This window comes from Microtus pennsylvanicus, chromosome 17 (genome assembly GCF_037038515.1).
Source record: "Microtus pennsylvanicus isolate mMicPen1 chromosome 17, mMicPen1.hap1, whole genome shotgun sequence".
Taxonomy (NCBI): Eukaryota; Metazoa; Chordata; class Mammalia; order Rodentia; family Cricetidae; genus Microtus; species Microtus pennsylvanicus.
The window spans coordinates 28,519,911-28,544,992 of NC_134595.1; the positions used below are offsets into that span (position 1 = coordinate 28,519,911).

At 48.4% G+C, this 25,082-nt stretch overlaps 1 protein-coding gene across 10 annotated transcripts in view; it reads left to right on the top strand.

Annotated features, from left to right (window-relative positions):
• Hdac4 (histone deacetylase 4) overlaps positions 1–25,082 on the top strand; it is a 263,727-nt gene that overhangs the window by 195,893 nt on the left and 42,752 nt on the right. For 8 of the 10 annotated variants that reach the window (XM_075952184.1, XM_075952183.1, XM_075952187.1 and 5 more), the window contains 8 exons: positions 863–984; positions 4,993–5,124; positions 8,372–8,484; positions 12,614–12,730; positions 12,820–13,018; positions 15,193–15,431; positions 21,637–21,891; positions 24,466–24,652. In XM_075952184.1, the coding sequence (XP_075808299.1) occupies positions 863–984; positions 4,993–5,124; positions 8,372–8,484; positions 12,614–12,730; positions 12,820–13,018; positions 15,193–15,431; positions 21,637–21,891; positions 24,466–24,652 (1,364 nt within the window). The remainder of the gene's footprint in view (positions 1–862; positions 985–4,992; positions 5,125–8,371; positions 8,485–12,613; positions 12,731–12,819; positions 13,019–15,192; positions 15,432–21,636; positions 21,892–24,465; positions 24,653–25,082) is intronic. The other 2 variants (XM_075952186.1, XM_075952188.1) reach the window with 1 other exon arrangement.

Sequence of the window (25,082 nt, forward strand, 5' to 3'; positions counted from 1 at the left end):
TCTTTGCATTATATGCTTTCAGATATTTAAATATATACTTGTGCTGACATGTCTGAGAGCTCCTACTCTAGATTCACATAACTCCAGATGTGTGGATGCTGAGTACTGTATATTCAAATAAATCATTTGACGAAGTCTAAGCTAGAAAATGGGCAAATGTGTTTTGAGTCTTTAAGCAGATCTCCTGTCTTCAAGACCATAGACTGTCTCATGCTCTCAGAGTTCAGAGGAAGACTTGGTTAAAGGTCATTTAGGGTGGCCACAGTGCCCAGGACTTAATTCTGCAGCCCAATTCCTGCCTCCTCCTCTTTGCTCTGAGCATCTATCCACTTGCAACCATTCCCATCTAGCCATTTTTAGGACTTTTAAGTTGTGTTTGGCCATTAGAAGTTTACTTCCTCTAGTAACTTCCAGGGTAGAGATTCAAGCTGCTGTTGAACTGTCCCAAAAAGGAGATGGCTGGGGGATTTGTTGTCGTGGGCATGAGTGATAGACATATTCTGCAAAAGGAAAATCCTCAAGGGATCCTGTGCTTGAGGAGACAGACAGATGTGGGCATTACCAGCACTTTCTAGGAGTCCATGCTGCCCCATCTCACTGCCTGAAGCCTTTCCTGTATTTCTCATGGCCGGGCCCACTGATCGTCTACTGCTTGCATTCTAAAGACAACCCCTGTGAGGGCTTAGGAATCCCAGAGAGCAGGTCTGGTCAGAGAATGGGCTGTAGGGTACTGTTGCTTGTTTTGGTTTACTCTGACCTCACCCTGGAGAAGAGGGACTAACAAAAGATCACATTTCAAAACTTGATATGCCAAGGCTTGGGATGCCTGGATACACTGACATCTGTCTTTGTGTTTTTCCAGGAAGACACAGCACAGCTCCCTTGACCAGAGCTCTCCACCCCAAAGTGGGGTATCAGCCTCCTACAACCACCCAGTGTTGGGAATGTATGATGCCAAAGATGACTTCCCTCTTAGGAAAACAGGTCAGTGTGCAGTCTGCTGCCTGAGCACTTCCATCCTGACAGCATTCTAGGGACCCCTTTTGAGCCACAGGTAGTACTTGGACATCTTGTGCTAGTTTAGGATACTGGCTTTTGTATTCTGATACTGCTTTAAATGACCCTAAGCTTCCCTGTGATTTATCCCTAAAGCAATTAGTCTCATACATGTACTCCTGCATTGTAGAACTTGTCCTCATCCCCAGAGCACCTTGTGTAACCTCCTTGGGAGTGTGCTCTGCTCTACAGTCCAGAGCAGAAGGGTAGTTCCGGGAGTAAGACAGCTCCTGTGGATGTGCTGGCCAAGGTCAGTGAGGATGTAACTCTGTATGATCAAGGTGTCCAGAGTGAAGGCAAGTCCCCGTGAGAAAGATGTGCTGGGTCCTGCAGGGACACCACTGTTGGCCCACAGCTTTGTACATCAGCTCTTAAAAACAAAGACTGTAAAGGGGACTAGACTGTTGTCAAAACAAGAGGAATATGCTAGAAGTGAAGACAAGCCAGGACATTCTTGGTTTGGGGGGGGTGATTGTTGTAGAGGATGGGGACTTTAGAGAAGGGCTATGGATATTACGATTGGGATGGCAAGAAGGGTGAGTGTCACGGCCACCCTCGACCCACAAGGATGACGCGACCACCGGAGCTCTTCTCACTGCAGTTTATTCCAGGACTTTTTACACTTCTCTCTCTCTTCCCCTCTCTCCCCTTTGACTTCTCATTTTCTCTCCTTTTTTCCTCTCTCCTTCCTTCTTTTTTCCTCTCTCTCTCCTCTCTCCTCTCTCCTCTCTCCCTCTCTCTTTGACCTCTCTCCTCGGGCAAACCTCTCTCAGCCCTTAAGTAGGCATGGGCTGCCAACCCCGAACTGCCAGGTGGGCACTGCCCATAGGTTCACGCATATGCAGGCAGCTGATAATCGTTGCGTGATCATAGCATAGGCCAGGCCTTAGCCATCTCAGGAGTTGATTATACATCTCCATCAGGTGTGATTCCATGCAGCTCGCTACAGGTGGGCTTTCTGAAGGTTTATTGAGAGGGTGTGGAACTACATAACCTCAGCCTTTGTAGTGAGGGTGTAGCCTCAACCTGCAGGGCAGTGCAGGAGACTTCTTTCTGGGCTTCCTTCAGAAATGAGGTTCGAGGGGCATACCTGCTTTTACTAAACAAGTCAGGAAAATTACAAGTTTCTGTTATCTAAGCAAGGCTGCACTAGAGCTTTGCATAGTGGCTTCTTTGCAAGGCATCACAGAGACAAACAGGCTCACCTGTTACTCCTTCCTAAACTAGGAAGTTTCAGAGGACTGTCAGGTATAATTTGGCATGTCTTTGAGCAAACAGAAACCAGGGGCTGCTAGTTGAATGGAGGGACATTTTATATTAACTCGGCCTAAACAGGGCTTGACTAGTATTAGAAGTGTGTGAGATGGAATGGCCATGTTGCATTTGTTGCATTCCTGGTAGATACAGACTTGCTATGGAAGGACAAAGACAGCCTAAATGCAGAGTAGTCAGCCCTCACTGAAGGATAGACCTCCTGAAAATACCCCAGACAGCTTCCTCCAGAGCTCAACGGGAGGAAACAGTGCGTACCACTGTCCTGACGGGCCCAGAGCACTAAAGCAGCAGGACTGCAAGCTATTGTTCTTCTTCTACCGATGGTGGTCCTAGTCTCAGGAGCCTTCCAGTAATTGGTAGTATGCTCCTCAGAGATTGTCAAAACAGGTGACAGAACACTTACATCACTAGCCACTGGTAGTCACCACAGCCATGTGGCTCTCCATGCTTGTCCACAGGGCCCTAATGCTTCTCCAGGGATCTCAGCCTACCCCTGTTGGTCCTTGCATTTCTCTGGAGACTGTTGGAAGCCAAGCCACAGCCATGTTGACTTCAAGCCTTGTCATCCAGCCCACATACAGACCCCACACTCTGAGAATAGAGGAAGGAAAGAATGCTTTTTACACTCTGGAGAGGCTTCAGAAAAACCTTAATTAAGGTTTGGTAACATTCCAAATTTTAAGAGGCACCACCAGCTCATGAATAATATTACTAATAGGAGTCCAGAGAAAGTGGAAATCCTTAATTTCCTATGGTATTCAGGGAAGTGGCCTGCAGAACACTGAATATGGCTTCTTCCAGCCCTTGATGCTGCCAGTGCTAAACGCACTTCTGTGTTTCTGATGAAATGGTAATGTGAAAGACACAGTGAGTGAGGTTTCCTGCGTGAGGTACCATGATTGAGTTAAAATGACAGTCTCAAATAACTATATCTGAATCGTTCCTGGCTCTGACTTTATACTACTTTATGTTGACTTTGCAAATAGTTTGCCCATTTCAGTCTGTAAAGGATTTTAATCTTTATACAAAGTGAAATAAACCCTTGGCAATCTCCAGCTGCTTTCTTCTGTACTCCAAGCATATTTGCATAGGCCTTGGTGGCCTTCCTGAGATACCTGCTTACACATATTCTGCATCTGTCTTCCTTCTCTCATGAAAATATCATGCAGCTTGCCTGATCTTTTTTTATGCTCAGAGCTCAACTGTCTGAGTTCATCCCCAGCTATTCACACATTAGTGGCTTAGGAGACACTCTTCACCCAGCTGATCTTAGAAGCAGTTGAGTGAGTCAAGGAAGACCTGGAAGAAGTCTTTGCTCCACTCCCTCAACTGCTGGATAGACTGGACTCTTCCACCCTGTGATTTGTCCTACCAAGCCTTTCCCTCGGTTCCACTTAGCATAGGGCCACATGGAAATGACCCAGCTCAGTGGCCCATGCCTATGGCATCTGTATGTACCTACAGGGCCTTCCTGCAGTGTGGAAACTGGCTATGGTAAGGGAGCAGCTTTTGTCAGTTTGAGGTTCTCGTCTCTTATGAACCTGTCAGACCCAACCTGCCTTTACTTCTCTGGGAAGCTGTTTAGGATACCTGCTTAGTCCCACTCTTCCCAAGAATCTTAAATCTGCACTTTGCCTCAGCACTTACCCTAAAGAAGATTCAGTTGATGACTCAGGCCAGAGCTTCCCCAGGCCTCCTCCTCAGAACCCTGACCTCTGTGAGAGAGAGTGTGTGTGTATGTGTGTATGCACATATGCACCACATGAAGGAAGGGGACTTCTCCCAGGATTCAGAGAGACTAAGGTGACACCTCACAACTTCACATATCAACATGTTGCCCAAGCTTGACAGGATAGACACAGGGAGTTCTGGCAGGTTGGCTGGCTTGACACTCCCAGGCTGTACTTTTCTGGAAGCTGAAGAGTCCCATGCCTTTTTGCATCAGGGTTTCCCACTGAGTTTCCCACTAGTTCCATCATGGCCTCACAGTTGCAGGTACTTACACAACTCTGTCTACAGGAGAACTGTTTTAAAAAACAAGCCAGGTCCCAACCTCAGCTGTGCCTTTAGCCAGTGTCAGCAAAGAAAGTCAGGGTCTGAGCTGTACTTCAGTTCAGAGAAACAGCCTATCCAGTCATAAACCTCATGCTTCGGAGTTTCAGTTGGCCTTCACAGAGCCTGCAGGGATCTGGCTAGTGTTTGCTCGTGGATTGTGAGATGCGGGTGTCCTCGGGTGAACAACAAAGCCTGTGATTTGGAGGCTGCAGTGGTTTCACGGTTGACAGCCTGAAAGGTGCCTTTGTCAAGTCTCCTCAGATTTCAAAGCAGCCCTACTTTAAAGTTCCAGGTGAATTGTTTGGGAGACCATTATTTAAGAGACATCCTCACTGAGTGATTGTCATACTTCAGTGGTTTCTGCTATGCCCAATAAATCAGACAGTGAGACTGTGGTAATGTCATCAGGGTGAGATGGAAGCACAGTCCCAACCCACTGCACCCACTAATGGGACTAACAGGAGCTTGAGCCAACTAGCAGAAGAGTCCTGCTTCCATACTGTACTTCAGTGGAAATTTACCAGCTGTGTGTATTTCAACCACCGGTGTGATGCCCATGACCCCAGCTGTGTCTGCCTGGCTGTAACGACATCTCCCTTCAAACAGCTTCTGAACCCAACCTGAAGTTACGGTCAAGGCTTAAGCAGAAAGTAGCTGAGAGACGGAGCAGCCCCCTGTTGCGCAGGAAAGATGGCCCTGTGGCCACTGCTCTAAAAAAGCGACCCCTGGATGTCACAGGTATGTCAGAGAACAGGTAAGCCCCACCTATTCCACCCCATCCTAATACATACCCTCTACTCTGAGACCTCTAACAAGTGTGTCAACCCAATACAATTACCTCATGCTAGGCCCAGCCACCTAGAGGTGGGGGACTTAAATGGCTGGCTTAGTTCCCCCATGGGCTGCCATTGGGCCTAAGTGAGAGAATTGTCTTGCCTGGCATTTCAGGGTTATACCCAGAGCTTCTCTGAAGGTGGGTTTAAAACTGCATGTTTCTGCCTGCTTTCTGCTGCCCACGGGCATCCTGGGGCCTTGGAGCCTTCTAGATTGTTCCCCACCAGTGTGCCCAGCTGAGCAGAGGAAGGAAGAGCAAGGAGCTCAGCTAGTTACACTTCAGTGAACAAACTGGTGATGGCCCCACCTGCTGGTGGACAAGCAGCAGGATACAGCCCTCCCCACCCCAGGAAGTTCCTTCAAGCACTTTCCTCTTAGGTTAAGTCCTCACCTCCACTGGGCTCATCCCGTCACCAAAAATGTTAGCATCTAGGGAAAAGTAAGCTGTCAGAGCTGACCTAGAGGGAGTTCCCACCTTGTAAACACCATTTGAAGGCCAGGGTTCTAGTTCTTGGTCTGTGAGTACACCTGCCCAATTGGTTCGTTTGTTTCAGTGAACGTACTGATGTCCCAGGGGAAAACAAAAGGGCTCCTGTGCTGCCATCCTTCAGAGCTAGTACCCAAGTCTCATTTACCTGCCCTCAGGACAGAGGAGTATGTGACCTTCTAGACACAGAGCCAGTGTGAGCCCTCACTCCAGGACTGGCTCATAGATCTTGAATCTGTGCAAAGAAGATCATGCCACTTGTGTACCTGGGAACTCGTGTTTGTCAGTCTTCCTTTCCATGCAGCTGTCTGTCCCCTTCTTGTCCTCTTAGAAACTCCTTATTTAGAGACACAAAGAAGCGTTAAGACCTTAAGAACTCAGTTTGTCATGGTCTTCATGCAGCTGTCTGTCCCTGATTAGACTATTAGATATGTCTTGTCTAGAGAGACCAGTAAGTGTTACAACAGACACTCACCTGTCTCTCACTGAGAAATTTAATTGGGAGTTGTAGGGGCACGTGAGTAGATGCTGTTCACACTGATGTGCAGCCCGGCTGCCTATAGCAGCACCTGGTATGAGCCAGTCCTTGTGCGTGCCTAGGCTCTGAGATTACACTGACAAATGTGTGAGACAGGGTCTCTAGCAGGCTGCTCTGGGTGCCTCACACCTCAATGACTGGGCTGAGCACAGACCCAGTGAGAAGAGGTGCATGACCTGTGGGATCTTGCTGTCTGTGTGAGGCACAAGCCAAAGGAGATGTCCTGGGGAGGCCAGCATGACAGAACAGGTCATTGCTGAACTATGTTATATGAGAGTCTGCCCTCAAGACAAGGGCAAGGTCAGTAGAAGCTATGCTGGGTATAGAAAGCTGTGGAGAAGAAGATGGCGTCTGAGCTACAGCCTGATGAATAAGTAAAACTGGGAAACAGACTGTGCTACCCAGGTTACTATAACCACCTGGGCAGCTGCGACAAGAAAGACACTCCAATTAGGGCTATTCTCAGGCAACAGAGAGAAAGGGACTCTGACTAGGATTGATTCAGGTAGAACAAGGGAACAGCAAAGGTCCTTAAGGAGAGGCCTACACCCTATATGGAGGTCCCTGAATCTGCCAGGGAACACAGGTTCACATGCTGCTCTTCCCAGCTGGAATAAAGTTCATGCTGGTTGAAGAGCATAAAGAAACAGCAGTGCTGCCTGGATCAGGGTTCACACTGAGGGCCTCCCTGTCCAAGGGTAGTGGGTGAAATCCTCAAGCAAAGCACCTGTGTTAAGAAGTAACATGGAAGTACCTCTTCATCCCAGGTAGACTCTTGAACTCCCAGCTGATAAAATCCAGGGAAATACAATCACACCAGAGTGAACTAGTTGGCTTTTGGAGGAGAGGTACAAAGAAAGGATCGACTGAGTCCTGTGCTCACGATCAATGTCTGTGGCGTGGTTCTTACCACAAGCACTGGATGCAGGATTCTAGAGCGGAGGTAGGGTGTAGGCAGCTGCTAGATGGTGAGAAGTGGCTTCATGTTACTGGTGGATGAGCCAGGCCACAGAGGGCCAAGCCTTCCCCATCTGCCAAGATTAATGTGATATCTTTGCCCTAGTGTACTTAAGTCCAGGGCAAGTGAAGTCACTATGCACAGCTTCCTCTTGTGAGTGGGGTGAAAGGGTGCCCTGTTTAGAACTCAAGCCAACTTCCTGCTCGCTCTGAAGAGGTGTGAGCATCTTTGCTCCTTCTGTCTTGCAAGGCTATTCTTATAGACAAATTTCAGAATCAGCTCTGCAAGAGCCCTGTTAGCTGGGTGAGTGAGTGACTGTGCTCTGTTAAGGAAGGGTATCTCTGAGCCCCTTCAGAGTTCCACTGTGTCCAAGTTTGGGGCTAGACTGATCTCAGAGTGCTGTTGATGATGGACCGATACCTGAACTTTTCAGGAAAGCAGTTTGTGTGTCTTTGAGAGCTGTTAACCAGATGATGCCATTGTCAAAACGTCCCTGAGCCAGACATCAAAATCTCAGTATATGCCTCTGAACATAGAGAGTAGCCAGCCACACAGAGAGGTTGGAGATAGCAGCATCCAGCCCATAGGCAGAAGAGTGATGCGCCTGGCCCTCTGGTCAGAGGCAAGCCCAAGACATACAAATATCTGTTGAGACTACTGTGTGATTTCAAACTGCACTGGGGAGCTGCAGAAGCCACTGCCTGTGTTTCCTGACTGCTAGGTAGTTGATAGTAAAGTAAGAAGATTGCATGTAAACTGAGCAGTCACAATAGGTTGGTTTAGTTTGAAATTGTTTTTATAGAGACAATGAATTTGACCTTTTGCTGTTAAAAAAAAAGCCCGCTGGGCCTTTGTGTTCACTGGTCTTTTGTCTGAATATTACTAAGTGTTTAAGAGCTTGCCTTTCTGATGTTTCAAGCCATCTTGAAATTCAAAAGAGCTGTGGAATGGGTAATGTGTATATTGTGAAGAGCTCAGCCATGCATCCACAGAGCTTCAGCTTTGGGAGGCTCATGGGAGGTCAGCAGCAAAGCCAAGACCGACGGAATCGTGTTGCCATCCCTGCTTTGAAATCCTGCCCTGTTCTGCCTGCCAGTAGGCTAGGAAGCAGTATGGTGCTCAATGTCTCTCCAGTGCCCAACCCCAACTTGCTGTCTCTCACCTACAGACTCCTCGTGCAGCAGCGCCCCTGGCTCCGGTCCCAGCTCTCCCAATAGCAGCTCTGGCAACGTCAGCACTGAAAATGGCATCGCACCCACCGTGCCCAGCGCTCCAGCTGAGGTGGGTCAGTCACAGACTCACATAGGCCAGACATCCCCACCAGTACCTGCCTTGTGCCTGACTATCCAGTGAGGAGCAAAGCCTAGGAGTACCCTGGGCTTTCCAGGAGTTACTTCCCCATTCTCCTCATCATGGTCTTCCTGAAACATGAGGGCCTCAGTTCCTACCATATTGAGACCTTCCACCTTGCCTTTTCCCTGATCTTTCCCCAGGTATGTCACAGAAGCAGCTGCCACCATACACACTGTGTGCTGAAGCACATGGGGCAAGCAACAGGTGTGTGAGAATGGTTGTAGAGTGAAAAAGACATATTTCAGAAATATACAAATTATAACAGCAAACCAAGTGTGGTGGAAAGGATCATAAATGGAAAGACAGTGGTTTCCCAAGTGGCTTTCTAGAACAGTAGGTCCCATGTCTGCACTTACTACATACTTCGCATCACTCCAAATCATCCCTGACCCACCTGCCTGGCCCAGGATGCAGCAGCGGAGAAGGCTGCTTTCGAGTTTCCCATAGGTGAGGAAGGCAGGCTCAGGCCAGGCTGTGGGGGAAACACAGTTGAGAACTCAGACTGTAGTGGTGCCTCTACAGGTCAGGGTGGAGCAGAAAACCCTGAAACAGACTCTTGGGTTGAGCCAGAGCTGCTGTGTTCTGTGTGAGTGTACTGACTGGGAAGTTTCTTAGGAGCTCCCAGCTTACAGGAGTCTGTTATTATGTTCTTGCTGACTTTGTCATTTAGGAATGAATCTTGCCCTTCCAAAGAGCTGATAGCCTCAGGTGGGATACATAGGCACAGTGCTTAGCATTTTCATTTCGGGTTTCTAGCCCCTTTATGCCTAGAAAGTTAGAAATAAGGGTCACTGCAAGAAGTAAGGTTTACTCGGTTGTGCCTAGGTCCCTTTTACTTTATACTTGCATTTCTTTCATCACTTGTATTCTTTAGTCTTCCAGTTCAGTACTTCCTTGGGTTGCTAGGCATTTTAACAGTCCTTCTGTAGGACTGAGGTCATGACTGAGACCTACCTGTGATTAGCCTCAGAGCACAAGCACAAAACTGCTTCCCACCCTCAGATGTTAACTCCGCTTCCCTTTTGTTGGTCATGGACCCATTTACATATATGATGTGGACATATATACATATATATATATATATATATATATATATATATATATATATATGATGTATCACAGTAGTGTAACAGCTCCTCATTCGGGTAGAGCACCCCTGCATCAGTTTAAGTTATGTGTTGATCTTTATAAAGCCTAAATATGTCAGTTGAGCCCCCCATAAATCAGTAGAAGACACAGAGCATCCCCAAGAGCAGTAAGGTTGCCGGTGTTTCTCATCACTGTCATTCTCCCAGGCAGAACTGGCATTTGAGTACGGGATCAGATATTAGAATTGGAGGAGCTGTAACTGAGGGTCCTCATGTGTGGGGTCCTTTGAGAACCTCAACTGTGTCCCTCTGTGCTCTCATTACAAACTGTGTGTGCTCACACTCCTGCAATGTGTGCATAGGTTCTGACCATTAGCCCTGATTCATAAAGGAACCCCAGAACTCCCAGGAAACTGACAAGCCCATCTTATAGCGGATGGAGCTGTGAGGGAATCTTCCTGCAAGTCACCAGTGTGCTCTGCCTGAAGACAGGAGACCCACACATACCCATGTTTTGTGTGAGCAAGTAAACAGAACCAAGCAGCTCTCTTTAGTTCCACAAGTAAATCAGCTCAGCAGCCATGTTGAGTGCTAAAAGAAATTATACCTTTGTAAACATTAGAAGGGCTGCTGATTTGTTCTCAGCTTATTACACTACAACACAGCCCTGCTTCTCATGACAGCTAAAACATCTTCCCTCAAGTGAGATTTGAAAGTACTTTTATTTTTGACACATGCAAAGTATGTGCCCACGTGCACACACACCCTTTGATGGTTAGTTACATTGTGTATGCATAAACTTTGTTAGCAAACTTCATGGTACCTAGAGCCCTTGCTCTGTGCCAAGAGGCACATATAAGGCAGCTATCCTCCTGCCTCCTGCCACAGCCCTGAAGCAGTCTAGTGCACAGCTCCCAGGTGGCTCCCCAAGGCATCACGAAAGTCAGGGTCTCTGACATGAGCACTAGGAAAGTAGCATCTGTCCCATTGCAGGAAGGTGGAAATTGCTTTCAGGCCTGGGATGCAGATACGTGACCATTGTTCATCAATAACTTTCATCTTATGTACTTTTTTTCTGTCCTAGAAGTGAAATTTTATTGTGCTAAGACTGTTTCTCAGTCGCTGTTATATAGTACACTAGAAGATCTAAGAGATAACAAGATTGTTTATTCGTAGTAAACACCACATAATACCTGTGTATACTTGCCTCAAGCCAGGAACTGGCATCCTGTGGTCTCATTTGATGTGCCTTGAGGTGCCCAGCATGTAGGGATGTTGGAGATAAAACATTGTTCTTCTGAGCAGGTCCTATCCATTTACCTGCAAAGATTGATAGGGCACTCCAGACAGCAGGACCTGTCCCACCCCCCAACCTCAGGCAGAAATAGTATAAAACCTTACTTACTACGTGTAACACTCTGTGTTCACCCTAGCACTAATCATAACCTAACCCTAACTATATCCAAAACCTTAACCCTACACTAAACCTAAATCTGAGCCTAAACCCAACACTACACTAAAGTTCTATACCTAACACAAATACTGACTCTAACCCTGATCTTAACTCTAAACATAGCCCTAATTCCAATCTTAGCCTAGCCTACCCCTAACCCTAAGCCTAACACTGGCTATAACTGTAGACCTAACATAAAATACTAACCCAAACCCTAGCTCTCACCCTAAACTTAATCCTAGCTCATATACTAGCCCTAAATGAAATTGTAATCCTGCCTCCAGCCCTAACTCTAAACTAGATCTAAAACTAATCTAACCTCTAGTTCTAATTGTAGCTCCTGCACTAACTTTATACCAAGTTGTAACCTAAACCTATCCACAATCCTAACCCTAAATTTAGCTCTGTCCCTAACCCCCAGGCCAGTACTAACTCCTAACAACAAACCTAGCAGCCCTAAACTTACCTCTACCACTTCATACTAACAATAATGACAGAGCATTAATCACCAATAAATAGAAGGAACATCCATTAGAATTTTCAGTCCAGTTCCTGATTTCTATGTGCTGACATGCACAAATCCCTGTGTCTTTTGACTATGACTGGCATGGATGAAGTCACATATTGCTGCCATCATGTGACTGCTTGGTGGCTGTCTTCCTTGTATTTGGGAGCCATTTCCTTAGGACTGTTTCTTAACCATTGCATCCCTAGAGTGGAGCCTCACAATCAAGAACAACTCACCTTTTATGGCTTCCAAACACAGATTGCAAAATCAGTCTACAGAGAGTACAGCCATTTATAATCCCACGGCCATGTGTTTCAGCTTTTCTGAGCTTTTAGAAAGTCTGCCAGTTAGATGACTCCGTAAATACGTTTTTCGGTCACTGATAAAGTTAAGCATTTTTTTTTCACTTCCCTTAATATGGGTGCTTTTTGTCGTTGTCTTTATTGAGTTCTGCTCTCATGTTAATTGGTCTCTGGTTGACAAGTTCTTTTTTATTTTAGTCTTTTTGTCTTTCCTGTCCATTGTAGATCCTGTTGTCACCATTATCTACCTCTAAATAAGAACAGGGTTTTTCCTGCTCATCAGTAACTTTGTCCTTGGTTTCTGCTTTTGATATCATTCTGAGAAAAAATAAAACTACAAAAATATTTTTAAATATTTTTAAATGCGTTGTCCTAAATCTCCTACCCATAGTTTTTTTTGTAAGTAGACAAATTGAATAAAAACAAACAAGGTAGTGAGAGCTCTTTTGGAGGGGGAAAACTCAGGAATGGAAACACTGATTCTATACCTGTGGAAGACGCTATAGGCCACCGTCTGTGCAGCCTGTGTTTGCACCAGGTACCTACATGTCAGGACCTTATACTGTAAATGTCGTCTGTCTGTCCTTCCCCATCCGTCCCCGTCTCCCTTCATCCCCTCCTCCCCCCCCCCCCCCGTCCTAGATGTGCTGCTTATGTTGAAACATCTGTGGCAGACTCTCACAGTCACGATGTCTTCTGTCTACAGACGAGCTTGGCACACAGACTTGTGACTCGAGAAGGCTCAGTCGCCCCACTTCCTCTCTACACATCGCCATCCTTACCCAACATCACCTTGGGGCTTCCTGCCACTGGCCCTGCCGCTGTAAGTTGGCCTCCAGGGCTCTGTATGACATGGGGTGGATGTCTGCCTCAGTCTCCACAGCCTGAAGAATATCGGGTTGTACCTTTCAGGGTGCAGCAGGCCAGCAGGATGCTGAGAGGCTTGCTCTTCCAGCCCTCCAGCAGCGGATCTCCTTGTTCCCTGGCACGCACCTGACCCCGTACCTGAGCACCTCGCCCCTGGAGCGGGATGGTGGAGCCGCTCACAACCCCCTCCTGCAGCATATGGTCCTGCTAGAGCAGGCACCCACCCAGACGCCCCTTGTCACAGGTAAGAACCACAACCAGGTCTCTGGCAGTTAGTTCGGAGGCTGCTCCTTGGCCTCTTGTAGCTTATAGAGAAGGCTAGAAAGAACACCCAAGCCCACACAACAGTAGTAACTGTGGGTCCCTATCTCAGCTCTGGCAAGGAACTATGTCCTTGGTGCTAAGAAAGCTGACCAAGGAGTAGAAGTCAATGCCAGTACCCCTCTGTTTAGCCTCCTACTCTCTCTCACACAGGTTTCCCTGCAGCTCAAGGAAGCAAGTGCATGAAGTTTAGAATTGACCAGGCAGACCCTGATTCTGCTCTGTCTTAAGGATAAATACCTTTAGAAAAATACAAGTTAGAGAAAGATAGGAAATGTGTACAATTTACCTAGTGAGTGTGCTGTGTTTCAGAAGTTACAAATGTGGAATGTTTCCCACAAGACACATAACCCTACCTATTAGTGGCCTTGCCTAGTTCCATACCATCCTTAGGTCTATAGCTAACTTCCTCTCGGCCATGGCTTCTCTCAGAACCACAGCCAGAGCAACCCTAGGACTGGCCTGTACATGTTCCAGTGTTCCCGAGGGCCAGCCTCTGGCTAGTGTTTTGGAGTACTCCCCTCCTGCTGGTATGAGTCAGTCGGTGGCGCTTGGTATTGTGTTCTTGCCTTGTGCTTTTTCATCTCCAGTGTGCATTGGCTCTCCCAAGCCAGTGATCTGGACAGGAACAGCATTTCTGACTTCTGGTATCTTCTGAGACAGATGGACACCCCTGCCGCAGCTCTGGAGAGCAGTGTGCCAGTGACCAAGGGTTGCTCATTATGCTCAGGCACCTTCTTGTCTGTTCTCTGGGAAGCCGCTCACTGTGGGCTTCATCTTCCCGTCTGTGGATGAGATGCTAGCACAGAGTGATGAAATGGAAAGGCTCAGTTCCCATCCTGGTCTGTGTTGGTCTCCTGGTTGATCAACACTGTTCCTTTGGGTTGGATTTGTGGTTTTGGTATTTGTTTGTCTGTTTACTTATTTGGTCCTTTGTTACTGTTTTGATATTAAATCTTGCTTTGTTGCCCTCAAACTCGGATTCTCATGCCTCATCTCCTAAGTGCTGGGGTGTCAGGCCTGTGCTTGATTCACTTTCAGCCTCCAAACTCTTCGCCCAGCAGTTCCACCCACTCTTCCTAGTGCCCCCTTCCGCCGTGGTCCTGATGCTGTGTCGTACTGGTTTCTTCTGTTTTCCTGGGGAAAGGAGCCTCCTGAACAGGGTTTCTTCTGTTCACCCATAATTGTCCTTAGAGGCCCAAGTTCCCCATTGTCTAGAACAGCGATAAATGATATTGTGTATAGGGTTCAAGCCTGTGAACATTCGAGCCAAAGTAGTACTACAGCATCCTACTACTTATGTGGCCATAGCCGCTCCTCTCAGAGTACTAAGAACAGTGCCCACTGGCAAAGGGGTCAGCTCTTAGCACAGACTCCAGCCTTACACCACAGTCCTCCTCTTGGGCAGACTGACCTGAGGAAGTATGTACTGCTCTGAGCTCACGTCTGTCCACTGTCCTCAGCATGCTGTGAGTCGTTGCACTTGCCTGCTCTCTGCAGCCCATTCTCATGCCCCTAGAAGATTTGCCTCCTTCCCTGTGCTGCCCTCCCTTCCTCTCCCAATACCACTCTGTGTTTGATACAAAGTGAAGTCTCCTGTGGTGGAATCCACTGAAAGTCATTGTCTTGACAGTGCCTGGGTGTCTGATGGGGACAGGGTCTTGCTGTCAGTTTGTCTCTGAGTTTCGGCAGGCTGGCTACAAACTGTTCTTCTCTCTGGTAGTTGGGTATTGGGAAGGGGCTAGAACAACCATCTCTGGAACACACGTGACAGGTGTGGCACGCTGATCCTAGGCTGTTGCCACACTTCCGGAGTGCTCCTTGGGCAGAGCTCCTGGAGAGACTATATCAATGGGATCTTCAGGGGGCCTTGCTTTCAAATTATACTCTGCTCACCCCGCCCCTGCCCCTGCAAGCCCAGGCTCCAGGCTTATGTCCTCTAGCCGGAATTGGACCTGTTTATAGACAATTGTGTTTCATAGAAGGCCATGGGCTGGCAGGCATGTCGTTTTCTCCACTGGTTACTCAACAGCGTCTCTCCCCTCTCTTCTTCCTCTTCCCCTCTGCTGTTTTTTTTTTCCTCCATATTATCTTCAGACTGGTATCTTTCAGGCCTGGGGGCACTGCCCCTCCACACACAGTCCCTGGTTGGTGCGGACAGGGTGTCCCCATCCATTCACAAACTGCGGCAGCACCGCCCCCTGGGGCGCACGCAGTCAGCACCCTTGCCACAGAATGCACAGGCCCTGCAGCACCTGGTGATCCAGCAGCAGCACCAGCAGTTCCTGGAGAAGCACAAGCAACAGTTCCAGCAGCAGCAGCTGCACCTCAGCAAGGTGAGTCTGCCCAGCTGTCCTCGGGCCCCTCACCTGGAACCAGATGTCATATGCCTTGCTGTCTTCCTCAGCCTCTGCTCCTCCTCCACTGACCTTGAGTGGCTAAAGAGGGAAAGGAGGAGCACAAAGCATGTGCTCTGGTGTGTGGTCCAGAGCCTAGGGAGGTGTGCTGTTGTGTGGAGCCACTGTTTAGGTGTGTCCACAGCCTTCCTCACAGCCCATCTGCATGTCTAAGTACAGTGGACAACATCCTTGCAAGAAGCCTCTGCATCATTACCTGGAACAATCCACACAGGCAGTTCTTTCAGGGGTTTTCTAGGGTCATTAGCCAAGTAGATCTTTAAGCAAACCCTAACCCAAGGCTTACAACTTTACAATGACATCGAGTCCCTGAAGCTTATTTTTCAAGTCACCTGGCACCTGCCGTCACTTAAATGTAGGAGTTACACCATCCAGAAGCAGCTTGGGACCGGGCAGCCTATAGAGTTCTCTGTGCTCACAGCTTGTCCAGAGTCTCTCAGCTCCATCTACAGGCGGAAGCCATGGGAAAAGTTAGTGCCGTGGTGCTGGCAAGCAGAGAAATGGAGGTTATTTAGTATGTTCCCATCAGATGTATTAGTCGGGTAGCTTCAGCATCAGCTCAGATGAGTGTGTTGCAAACAGCCCAGTAGCTGTCATCCAGGAGACCACAGACCTCATCTGACTGCTCATAGCAGCCAAATGGTGGATGGAAGATCCCCAGGGTTTATCCTGTGGTGACAGATGACAGTCAGGAAAGTAAACCAGTCATGGATGGACCCTGCTATGCTTCACTCACAGGAGGTGACCAGGATAGGCAGAGCCACAGACCAGCGGTTCTTAATCTTACTAATACCGTGACCCTTTAATACAGTTCCTCATATTGTGGTGGTAACCCCTAAACCATAAAATTATCTCATTGCCTCTTTGTAGCAATAATTTTGCTACTATTGTAAATCATAACGCAAATATCTGATATGCAGGATATGATATGAGACCCCTGTGAAAAAAGGGTCATTCAACTCCCAAAGGTATCACAACCCACAGAAAGAGAACTGCTGTCTTAAGAGACATGAATTAAGTTAGTGGTTGTCAAGACCTGCAGCTTGGGAAATGGGATCAACTGTCAATGCATACAGCATTTATGTATGTATAGGGATAATGAAAATGTCACTAAGTTAGGTTGTAGTGGTGGTTATAGAGTTCTGTAAACTACTCAGCTGTTCAATTTAAAAGTATGGATTTTAGGGTGTATGAGTTACATCTTTTCTCATAATCTGGGATGAGATACATTCCAGAATACTAAGTAGGTGCCTGAAACTGGGCAGTGTAGAATCCTGTGAGCAACAGCCAAACTGAGAATCAGGGTGGCTACTAACCAGTACATTATGTGTGCACTAGGATGGGCGCCCATCCTCGGTGGGATGGAGTGGGCTAAGACAAGGTTTTATGATGCTAAACAGAATGGTATGCAGCTTAAAACTTAGAAATTGTTTACTTCTAGAATTTTCTATTTAATATTTTTAGATGTTGTCAGGGTCCAAGCCTTCCGTGGGTTGCCTAGGGAAGGTGGGAAAGGATCAGGGACAAGACTGTCCTGGAAGATGACTGCGTGTGCAAAGGGATAGTCTAAAGGAGTCTAGAGAGCCCCACAATGAATCAGAGGTCCTGATGTCATATATTTCCAGGATAGAGAGAAGACAGGTGGCTCCTGTCCACACCTATCCCACCTTGATCCCTGCTGCAAGTTGAGAGGTCCAAGATTGAGCTGGTCTCCCAAGGAATTTTCTGCAGAACACATTCCCAGCACAGGCTCAGCCAGGCCACTCCTGCCTGTCAGTCACACTAATATCAGTTTCCCAGCCCCAAGCCCTTTAACCCACAGCCTTTATGCCCAGCACTCTGAGTATGTTAGAAGTTGGGGGCTCCAGGCATCCCATCATTTACACAAGAACGACATTTGCTGGGGGTGAGACAGGCTCCTGCCAAGCGTCTACACTCCCAAGTGTCAAAAACACTTTCATATCCATCTCTCTAATGCCAACCTAGGCTTATTAATTTCACTATGTCACTACCTGAATGGTGTAGTAGGAGGTTTGAAGACAGGAACACCCATTCACTTGTGACATATTCTTGAAGATGACTTTAGAAGCTAGGTAATCTCACTGGGGTTTGTTACGTGATTGATTTGTGATAGCAAATGACAGTTGATTGAAATGTTTATACAATGTTTTCCTGGGACACCCAGGAAGACAATGATGCTCTCTGTGCAATCTGGCACCAGCGTTCCTGCCTTGCTGTGTGAGAAGCTTGCTCCCTAAGGGCCATCCACTCCCTTCTTGGCACAGTGGAGACCATGGCTGGGCTCAGTTCCCACTTTAAGCCACCATCTTAAAGTACCGGTGCTCTGAAGGTGTGACAGGAGTACTTACTCATTCTAGAATTGTGTTTTCAGCAGACTTTGTGCTCTTTCCCACTTTTCAAGGGACAAAACAGGGCTGCCCAGCTAGCTACTCTTGACTCCTGTGGATTGGAATGGCAGCCTGTGTATCTGACTGGGTTTTGGTTCCTGACATAGGTGCTGTGCCCACATTAATGTGCTTCATAAAGGCATGGTAAGGGAAGAAACCTTCCCAAGGAAGAAGGCTGTCTAAGGGATGAGTGCAATGCTCAGCTTGGCAGGGAAGCACCCATTTTTCCTGCTGCCTCCAGATCCACCTCACCACAACCTTGTTTCAAAAAGTGGGAAGTTGTGCTCATAAATGTGCCTTCCTCTTTCAGTGGAAAAGTCCCGTTGTTGAAAGCAGTTCTTGCAGCAGTGCTTGGTCTACAGGATCACTTGGTCTTTGTGCAGGCAGTGTTGTCCTCGTGAGGTGTTACTCTCTTTTGATATGAGAACTTGACTTCTGTGGGTGGTCTGCCTGTGAGAATATCCAATAGTTTTTAAATACCTTGCGCTTGCCAGTGGGGTTCTGGCTCTGAACTCTAGTCTAGTGTCTTAATCCTGCTGCTCTGGATCTGGTAGTATGTGTGTTTTCATCCCTTAATAAAACAGGGAACTGATGTCCAAGAGGCCTCTGGACAACAGAAACTGACATGTTGGCGAGCTGCTGCCTGCCTCCCTGCTGGCTTCTCTTGTCATGTTACCAGAGGCCAGGTTTGCTTCCCAAAGCGAGCTCTGCATTAAGATCCAGTCTCTGTGACCACAAAGAAGCAGAGCTAAATTTTAAAGAGGGAGAGAGATTATCCCTGTTTGTAACTATGGCTCACGAAGACTAGTTGCACCAGCACCTGCGTCAGTGCTGAGCAGAGCAGCCCACCCACTGAAGGCCATGGGCCTCTTCTGCATCATTGACATGGTTCTGAGTGGCCCCCTGTTGCCATGGCAACATCCCTCATAAATACCCTCTGGAGGGAAGCCTAGCCAAGCTGTGGCCCCTTGAGAGTCTCTCCCTGCTCCCTGCTCCCTGCCCCCTGCTCTAGAGTTCCTGCCTGCCTATCCACTGCTGCCAAGGCTACAAACCTGACCAGGTGAACAACCTGTACCCTACTTGGAGAGGAAACAGGAAAACCTCTCCTGGCAGTGGGGGCCAATTCACATATGAGAGAACAAGAAACCAAAAGCAAGAAGCTGAGCCTTCCCAGCATCAGGCATAGCAAATAGAAGAACCCCACAAACATGTACTGATGTGGACACTCACCCCACCTTTCTCAGAGGCATCCTCCTCAGCCACAGTCAGCCAGCTAACAGGAGCTCCTGTCCAGGGGTTCTAAGGGGACATTCCTTTACCTTACATGTCACTTTCAGTGTTGCCTTGATTATCTCAACAGACTCCAGCCTTTGGGAAAGTTGAACATTGTCCAGTGGGACACTGGAAACTGTAACTGAGAAACAGAAGGTACTCAGAATCCTAAATAGTGGAGGGACACTGAAGAGCCATGACACCAAACAGAACACATGACATGTTCAAGACAGAAAGGGGCACAAAAGTTGTTAAGAGTCACCTGTGGGGCTATAGAATAGAAAACCATTGTTGTAGGGGGTCACTGGGCTCAGCTGTTCATATAAACATATTGGAGGAAAGGCTATCTGTCTTTTTCCCTTTAGCTGGGATATAGAGGTAAGGGGCCACATGTGCTCTTCTGACATCTTTCTTCAATGTTGAAGCACAAAAATGATGTTGGACAAACCTAGATATGGAGCCTATCTGTGCACAGCACACTTGCCCTGGTTCTTCCTTCCAGAAGACACCCTTCCTGTGACATCCTTCACTTGTTATGGCTACTTTGAACAGTTTTTTTTGTTTTCCAAGTACACCCTAGCATAGGGACCTGGGTTCCAGTCCATCATGGGCTGCTACCCCTGGACACTTATAACCACTTAGAACTGGGCTTTTACAGTAATGACCTGAGTTCCTGAGGGCCTGGTCACCTTGGTTGAGTCAGCCTTACAGAAACAATACCACTTTCCACCTTTCTTCACCCCCCCTCCTCCTTCCCTCCTCTGTATTTGGCAGGAGGCAGAGGGAAGAAGTAAAGGCCCCAGTGTATGGGGGGGGGGGTTGCAGAGGGAAGAAGAAAGGGCCCCAGTCTTGCTCCCAGACTGCTTGAGCATCTGTGCTCTGGGCCCATCTTTCCACCTCTGCTTCTACTAGTCCTTCCTGAAGGTAGTTATCCCCAGTCGCTGTCACCTGTACCCCAGTGCTAACACTTCAGCCCCTCTAGCCAGACTGTACCTTGCATTTTCTTACCGTTCTTCACCCATGTTCTGATCCCTGTGGTCTGTCTCTGCATTCATAGTCCTGTTGCCACCTTTTACCCCTGTGTCCTGCTGGGCAGTGGTAGCCTGTTCTAGAGCTCCTAGGTTGTTCCCAGCTCCAAGCACCTAGCTTCCTTGTTATTGTCTCATGAGTTCTGCCTATCCGTCTGTTGTGACTCTCTAGCAGTCAAAGCCACCTTCTCCAGGGAGTTTCCTCTGCCACTCAAGATACTCTGTCCCTTCTGTCCTTGCCATAGCACTGACCTGAAAGGGTGCAGTCTCCACAAACTTGACATCACATACCCGGTTCACCTCATGTTCCCAGTTAGATTGATTACATCTGGTATTGGGAAGAGTGGAGTGCAGGAAAGATATGCTGCCACTTCCCCCACCCAGAGCCAGTTTTTGTTGAAGCCTGTTTGCCGAGTCTTTCCCATCAGCTGGGGAGAGGCTTGACAGCTCACTAAGTTGACATGGGCTTCCCTAGCTTTTTTGAGGCCGTTTACAGTATGCTGATCTGCATGTGTACAGTATAGCATGATCTCAGCCATGCCAGTTAACATGTCTGGGACTTCATTCAGTCGCCCTGTTTTATGTATGTGCATACTCAGGATGCTTAAGGTACAGGACAGATGCCACTGTTACCATACTATGTCCCACAGACCTCACCCATCCTGTAAGGATCAATGCTCTGTGGCCAGTGTCTCTCTGCCTTCCACCTCTGCCCTTGTGTCTTAGGGCTTTAGGAATAAGATCTCTAACCGGCTAGGCTTTCAAAACGAAACTGGAAAAATCTTGCCTACACGGCCATGTGGTACCTTCATAAAAGTTTGCTGGGGAGCTTGGCACATGTTTCTGACAAGGCACCACCAGCACTGCTTCCCACAGATTGATGGTGTACATCCTGAAGGTCCTTCCAGTGTGGGACATCCCTAAGCTTTCAGAAGGCAGCTTCTGAGAACTTCTCTCTGGGCCCTCCTAGTTCTGCCCTAGCTTCTGAGCATGGGGTACTGGATTTCTGCCTCTGTTGCCCTTCTCCATCCTGTCAGGCGGCATCTGGGGAGGCTGTTGCTCTCAACAGCTGTGGCTGTGTGACTGACACTGGCCTCTCTCTTCACTTCTACTCCCCTCTGCAAAAGGAGCTGCAACCTGCAGCCTGTCTTAGTCCTGCCACTGTCCTGGCACACAGAATCCCTGCATAAACACTGAACACCTAGTACCTGGCTTCAGGCCACTTTAACCTTAACTCCAGGCATCACTTCCTGTGCATCTGAAATGATGCTGGGGTCCTTGTGATGTGGGTAAATGATACTTGCCCGCCCTTGGTCACATAAGTTCTTGGTACAGCATTCCTGTCCTGTGATGTATGAAGGAGCGTCTTCTAGTCACGTGACTGTCCTAACTTCCTTTGTCTCCCCTGTGTTGCAGATGATCTCCAAACCCAGCGAACCACCCCGGCAGCCTGAGAGCCACCCTGAAGAGACGGAAGAGGAACTCCGTGAACACCAGGCCTTGCTGGATGAGCCCTACCTAGACCGACTCCCTGGGCAAAAGGAACCTTCCCTAGCTGGTGTCCAGGTGAAGCAGGAGCCCATTGAGAGTGAGGAGGAAGAGGTGGAGCCTACTCGAGACACGGAACCCAGCCAGCGCCCAGCCACTGAGCAAGAGCTGCTCTTCAGACAGGTGTGGAATGAGAGCAGGCAGCTGACTCAGCTTCTCCTTCTGTCCACTGAATCAAAGACACTTACTGTTCTGCCTTCACGGGCGGTGGGGTGTGTTTCCTGAACACTTCCATGTACGTCTCTGAAGGCATTCATGTACCTTCTGAAGCGTATGGGCCACACAAAATTATAGGCGGCTGTAGATTGTTTTTTTTTTTTTTAAAAAAAAAAGCATTGGTGGGATTCAGCCTAACCAGTAAAACTGGAATGGGAGGTTGAAGTGTTAATGAAAAAGGAGCTGGGTGTAGTGGTGTATGTATGCCTTTAATCCTAGGACTGGAGAGTCAGAGTCAGACAGATATGTGAGTTTAAGGCTAGCCTGGTCTACATAGTGAGACCATGTCTCACAAACAAATAAGAGTCAGGGTCTGCTCAGCAGAGAGGACAGTGAGGTCTGGGACACAGTACAGAATAGCAGACTGCCAGAGATAGAAGATGCTCAGTGAGTGACTATTGATTTGCAGTGAAAGATAAACTGGCACTTGTCTAGAAAGACTAGGGACATTTGGGCAGGACATGGGAAGCCGTGGATTAGAAGCCACAGAACCCTCAGGCTGCTTTTGCCTCAGGAGTGATAGGTATGCCAGGGGATCCAGAGTCATGGACTCTAGTTGTATTCCCAAGAAGCAGTACTTGATGCCTGGTTACTATTCTAGGGCATATGCCCCTGCTTGCTGGACTTCAGGATTCTCCCAGCCAAGCCTCTTCTCAGTTCCATGGCTCTCTAGCTAAGGCAGCCACCAATGCTTCGCCGTAACATTTGGTAATGCCAGAAAAGCAAGGTTCCTTCAGCAGACACCTATTAACTTCCATTCTCATAAGGTCCTTGGAACAAGGAGATAGCACCCACAGCATGAGGATGGCTTAGATTCTCCTGAATGTCTACTTTGGGAATCGGTCTCGTAGTCTGTCCCCAGCACCCAGCTCTGTGGTACTTTTCTCTGTCTTGGGCATGGGTGACCTGTTTGGTTCTGGGAATACTTAGCTCCCATCATATAACCACCACTCTTTAAAGTCTAATAGAATTAAAAGGGTGAGAATACCATGGGTCTTATGAGCCAGGAACCCAGGAAAATCAGTGGCTAGGACTGTCTACTGCTCCAAGCTGATGAACAGAAAGGGACTTGGGGACATGTTTGTCATGTCTGAAGTAGACCCTTAGAGGAAGCCAATACCTACTTGCCGTCGTTGAAACCAGTATTCTTTTACCACACAGATTAAGTCAGGGTATTTTAGTAGCTGCTTTGGGGACTGGTCTCTTTTAGACACCAGATGATCCAAGCATGAGATAGTCCTTAGGATCCTTACTTCCTGTGTTCTCTGGAGAACCAGTGAAACTCCTTCATGGGACCTTGGACACAGAGTAGTTTGTGGAAATGCACAGAGGGGACATTAACTCCTTAATGGTCTGATGTGAGCTGGGGAGGCCGTGGGCCTTCCACTTCTGTGTCTGGCCCTCCTACAGGAGGTGCTCTGCCTCCCTACTGTGGCCCTCATGTCTGCAGCTCCCCTTCTGTCTGCTGAAGGCTTTACATCTAGGTAAAGTTCCCATCCTCTGCTCACAGCCCAGGGCTGCGCCCTGCTTCTCAAGAGTGGGTATTTTCAAGGCCATAAGATCTGTCCATCAAATTGGACTTGGGGCGAGGTTTGTGGGGGTGGTGGGAGTTGGACTTCCTTTTTAACATGCTGCAGTGGCATGGGATGACATGGTTTTCTTTTTCATCTGTCTCAGGGCCCTAGAAAGTGACTTCCTCTGTTCACTACAGAAGGAGCAGCCTCTGGGCAGGTCAACTTTGGGAATCTCATCTTTGACTCACTCCCCACAGCTGGTTCACTTCCCACTGGACATGTACCTCAGCCAGTCCCCAGAGTCCCCATCAGGGTTCACATCCCTCGGGTAGCAAATCCCCTGAGTGGTGATCCCACACTTTACAGCTACCCTTGTCAACCCAGTCCTCTCTCCTGGGCACCTGAGCCCTTAGCATGTCTCATTATGTCATCTCCCCCACCCTAGTTCTGGCCTTCTAGCTTGAGAATGCTAGAGTGGTTTGAGGCCTAGGCAAGGAACACATCAGACATTATAGAGCTGGCCCTTCTGTACCTGCCTTTGCTCTCTTGCTGAGTTTGGCCCACAGAAGAAGAACCTGTGGAGGGGTGGCAGTATGTCTTCACTGTCCCATTTTCACTATGGTCAGAGTGACTCCCCTAGCCGAGGACCTGAACCCTGTCTAAATATCAGCCCCTCCACCACTGCTCACTGTCTCTTTAGAGAACACTTCCCAAGCCCCACCTGGACCACACCTCCCTGTAGGTCTTTGAGATGGCAAGTCCCCTCATCCTCTTAAGCATGGCCAGTGTGCCAAGTGCATTCTCTGTGATCCCACTCAGATCATAGCCCATGGTTAGGAGGCATGCATCCATGGTTAGTTGTCCCACAGTGCGGAGGTCTGTCATTAGCTAGGGGTGACTGAGTAATAAGTGTCACAGACTGGTGGGAAATGTTCTGCCACTAACGGCCCTCTATCTTGCCCCACAGCAAGCTCTCCTGCTGGAGCAACAGAGGATCCACCAGCTAAGGAACTACCAGGCATCAATGGAGGCTGCTGGCATCCCTGTGTCATTCGGCAGCCACAGACCTCTGTCCCGGGCTCAGTCCTCCCCAGCATCTGCCACCTTCCCCATGTCAGTCCAGGAGCCCCCCTCCAAACCAAGGTTCACCACAGGTAACTTGTAGCCTCTTGCTGGTAGGGGGAAGCAAGAGGACAGGGGCAGTCTGGGAGTATGGAGCAAGCCACTGATGAGAGGCTAAGGGAGCAGCCTACAGTTGAATCTGGGAAGAACCCAGGCCACACTGTCCAGAGACAAGCAGCCAGCGCCATGCCAGGCCTGAGAATCCCACTCAGTCATGGGAGCACACTACAGTGCTGTGTTTCTGGGGCTGGCCACAAGCTCAGAAAACCACCTTCTCTTTTCCTGCAGAAAGCAGTCCCACCTGTGCCAGCACAGAGCTTCCCAGCTTCCCATTCTCAGCAGCAGTAGCAGTGTTGGTCTTCTGCAAGTGTCCCCTAAACCAAACCCAGACAGCAGCATTGCCCCAAGGCTCCAGTGACACCCTGTACAGTGCTTAGTGAAAAGCTCTGCTAGAGCAGAACA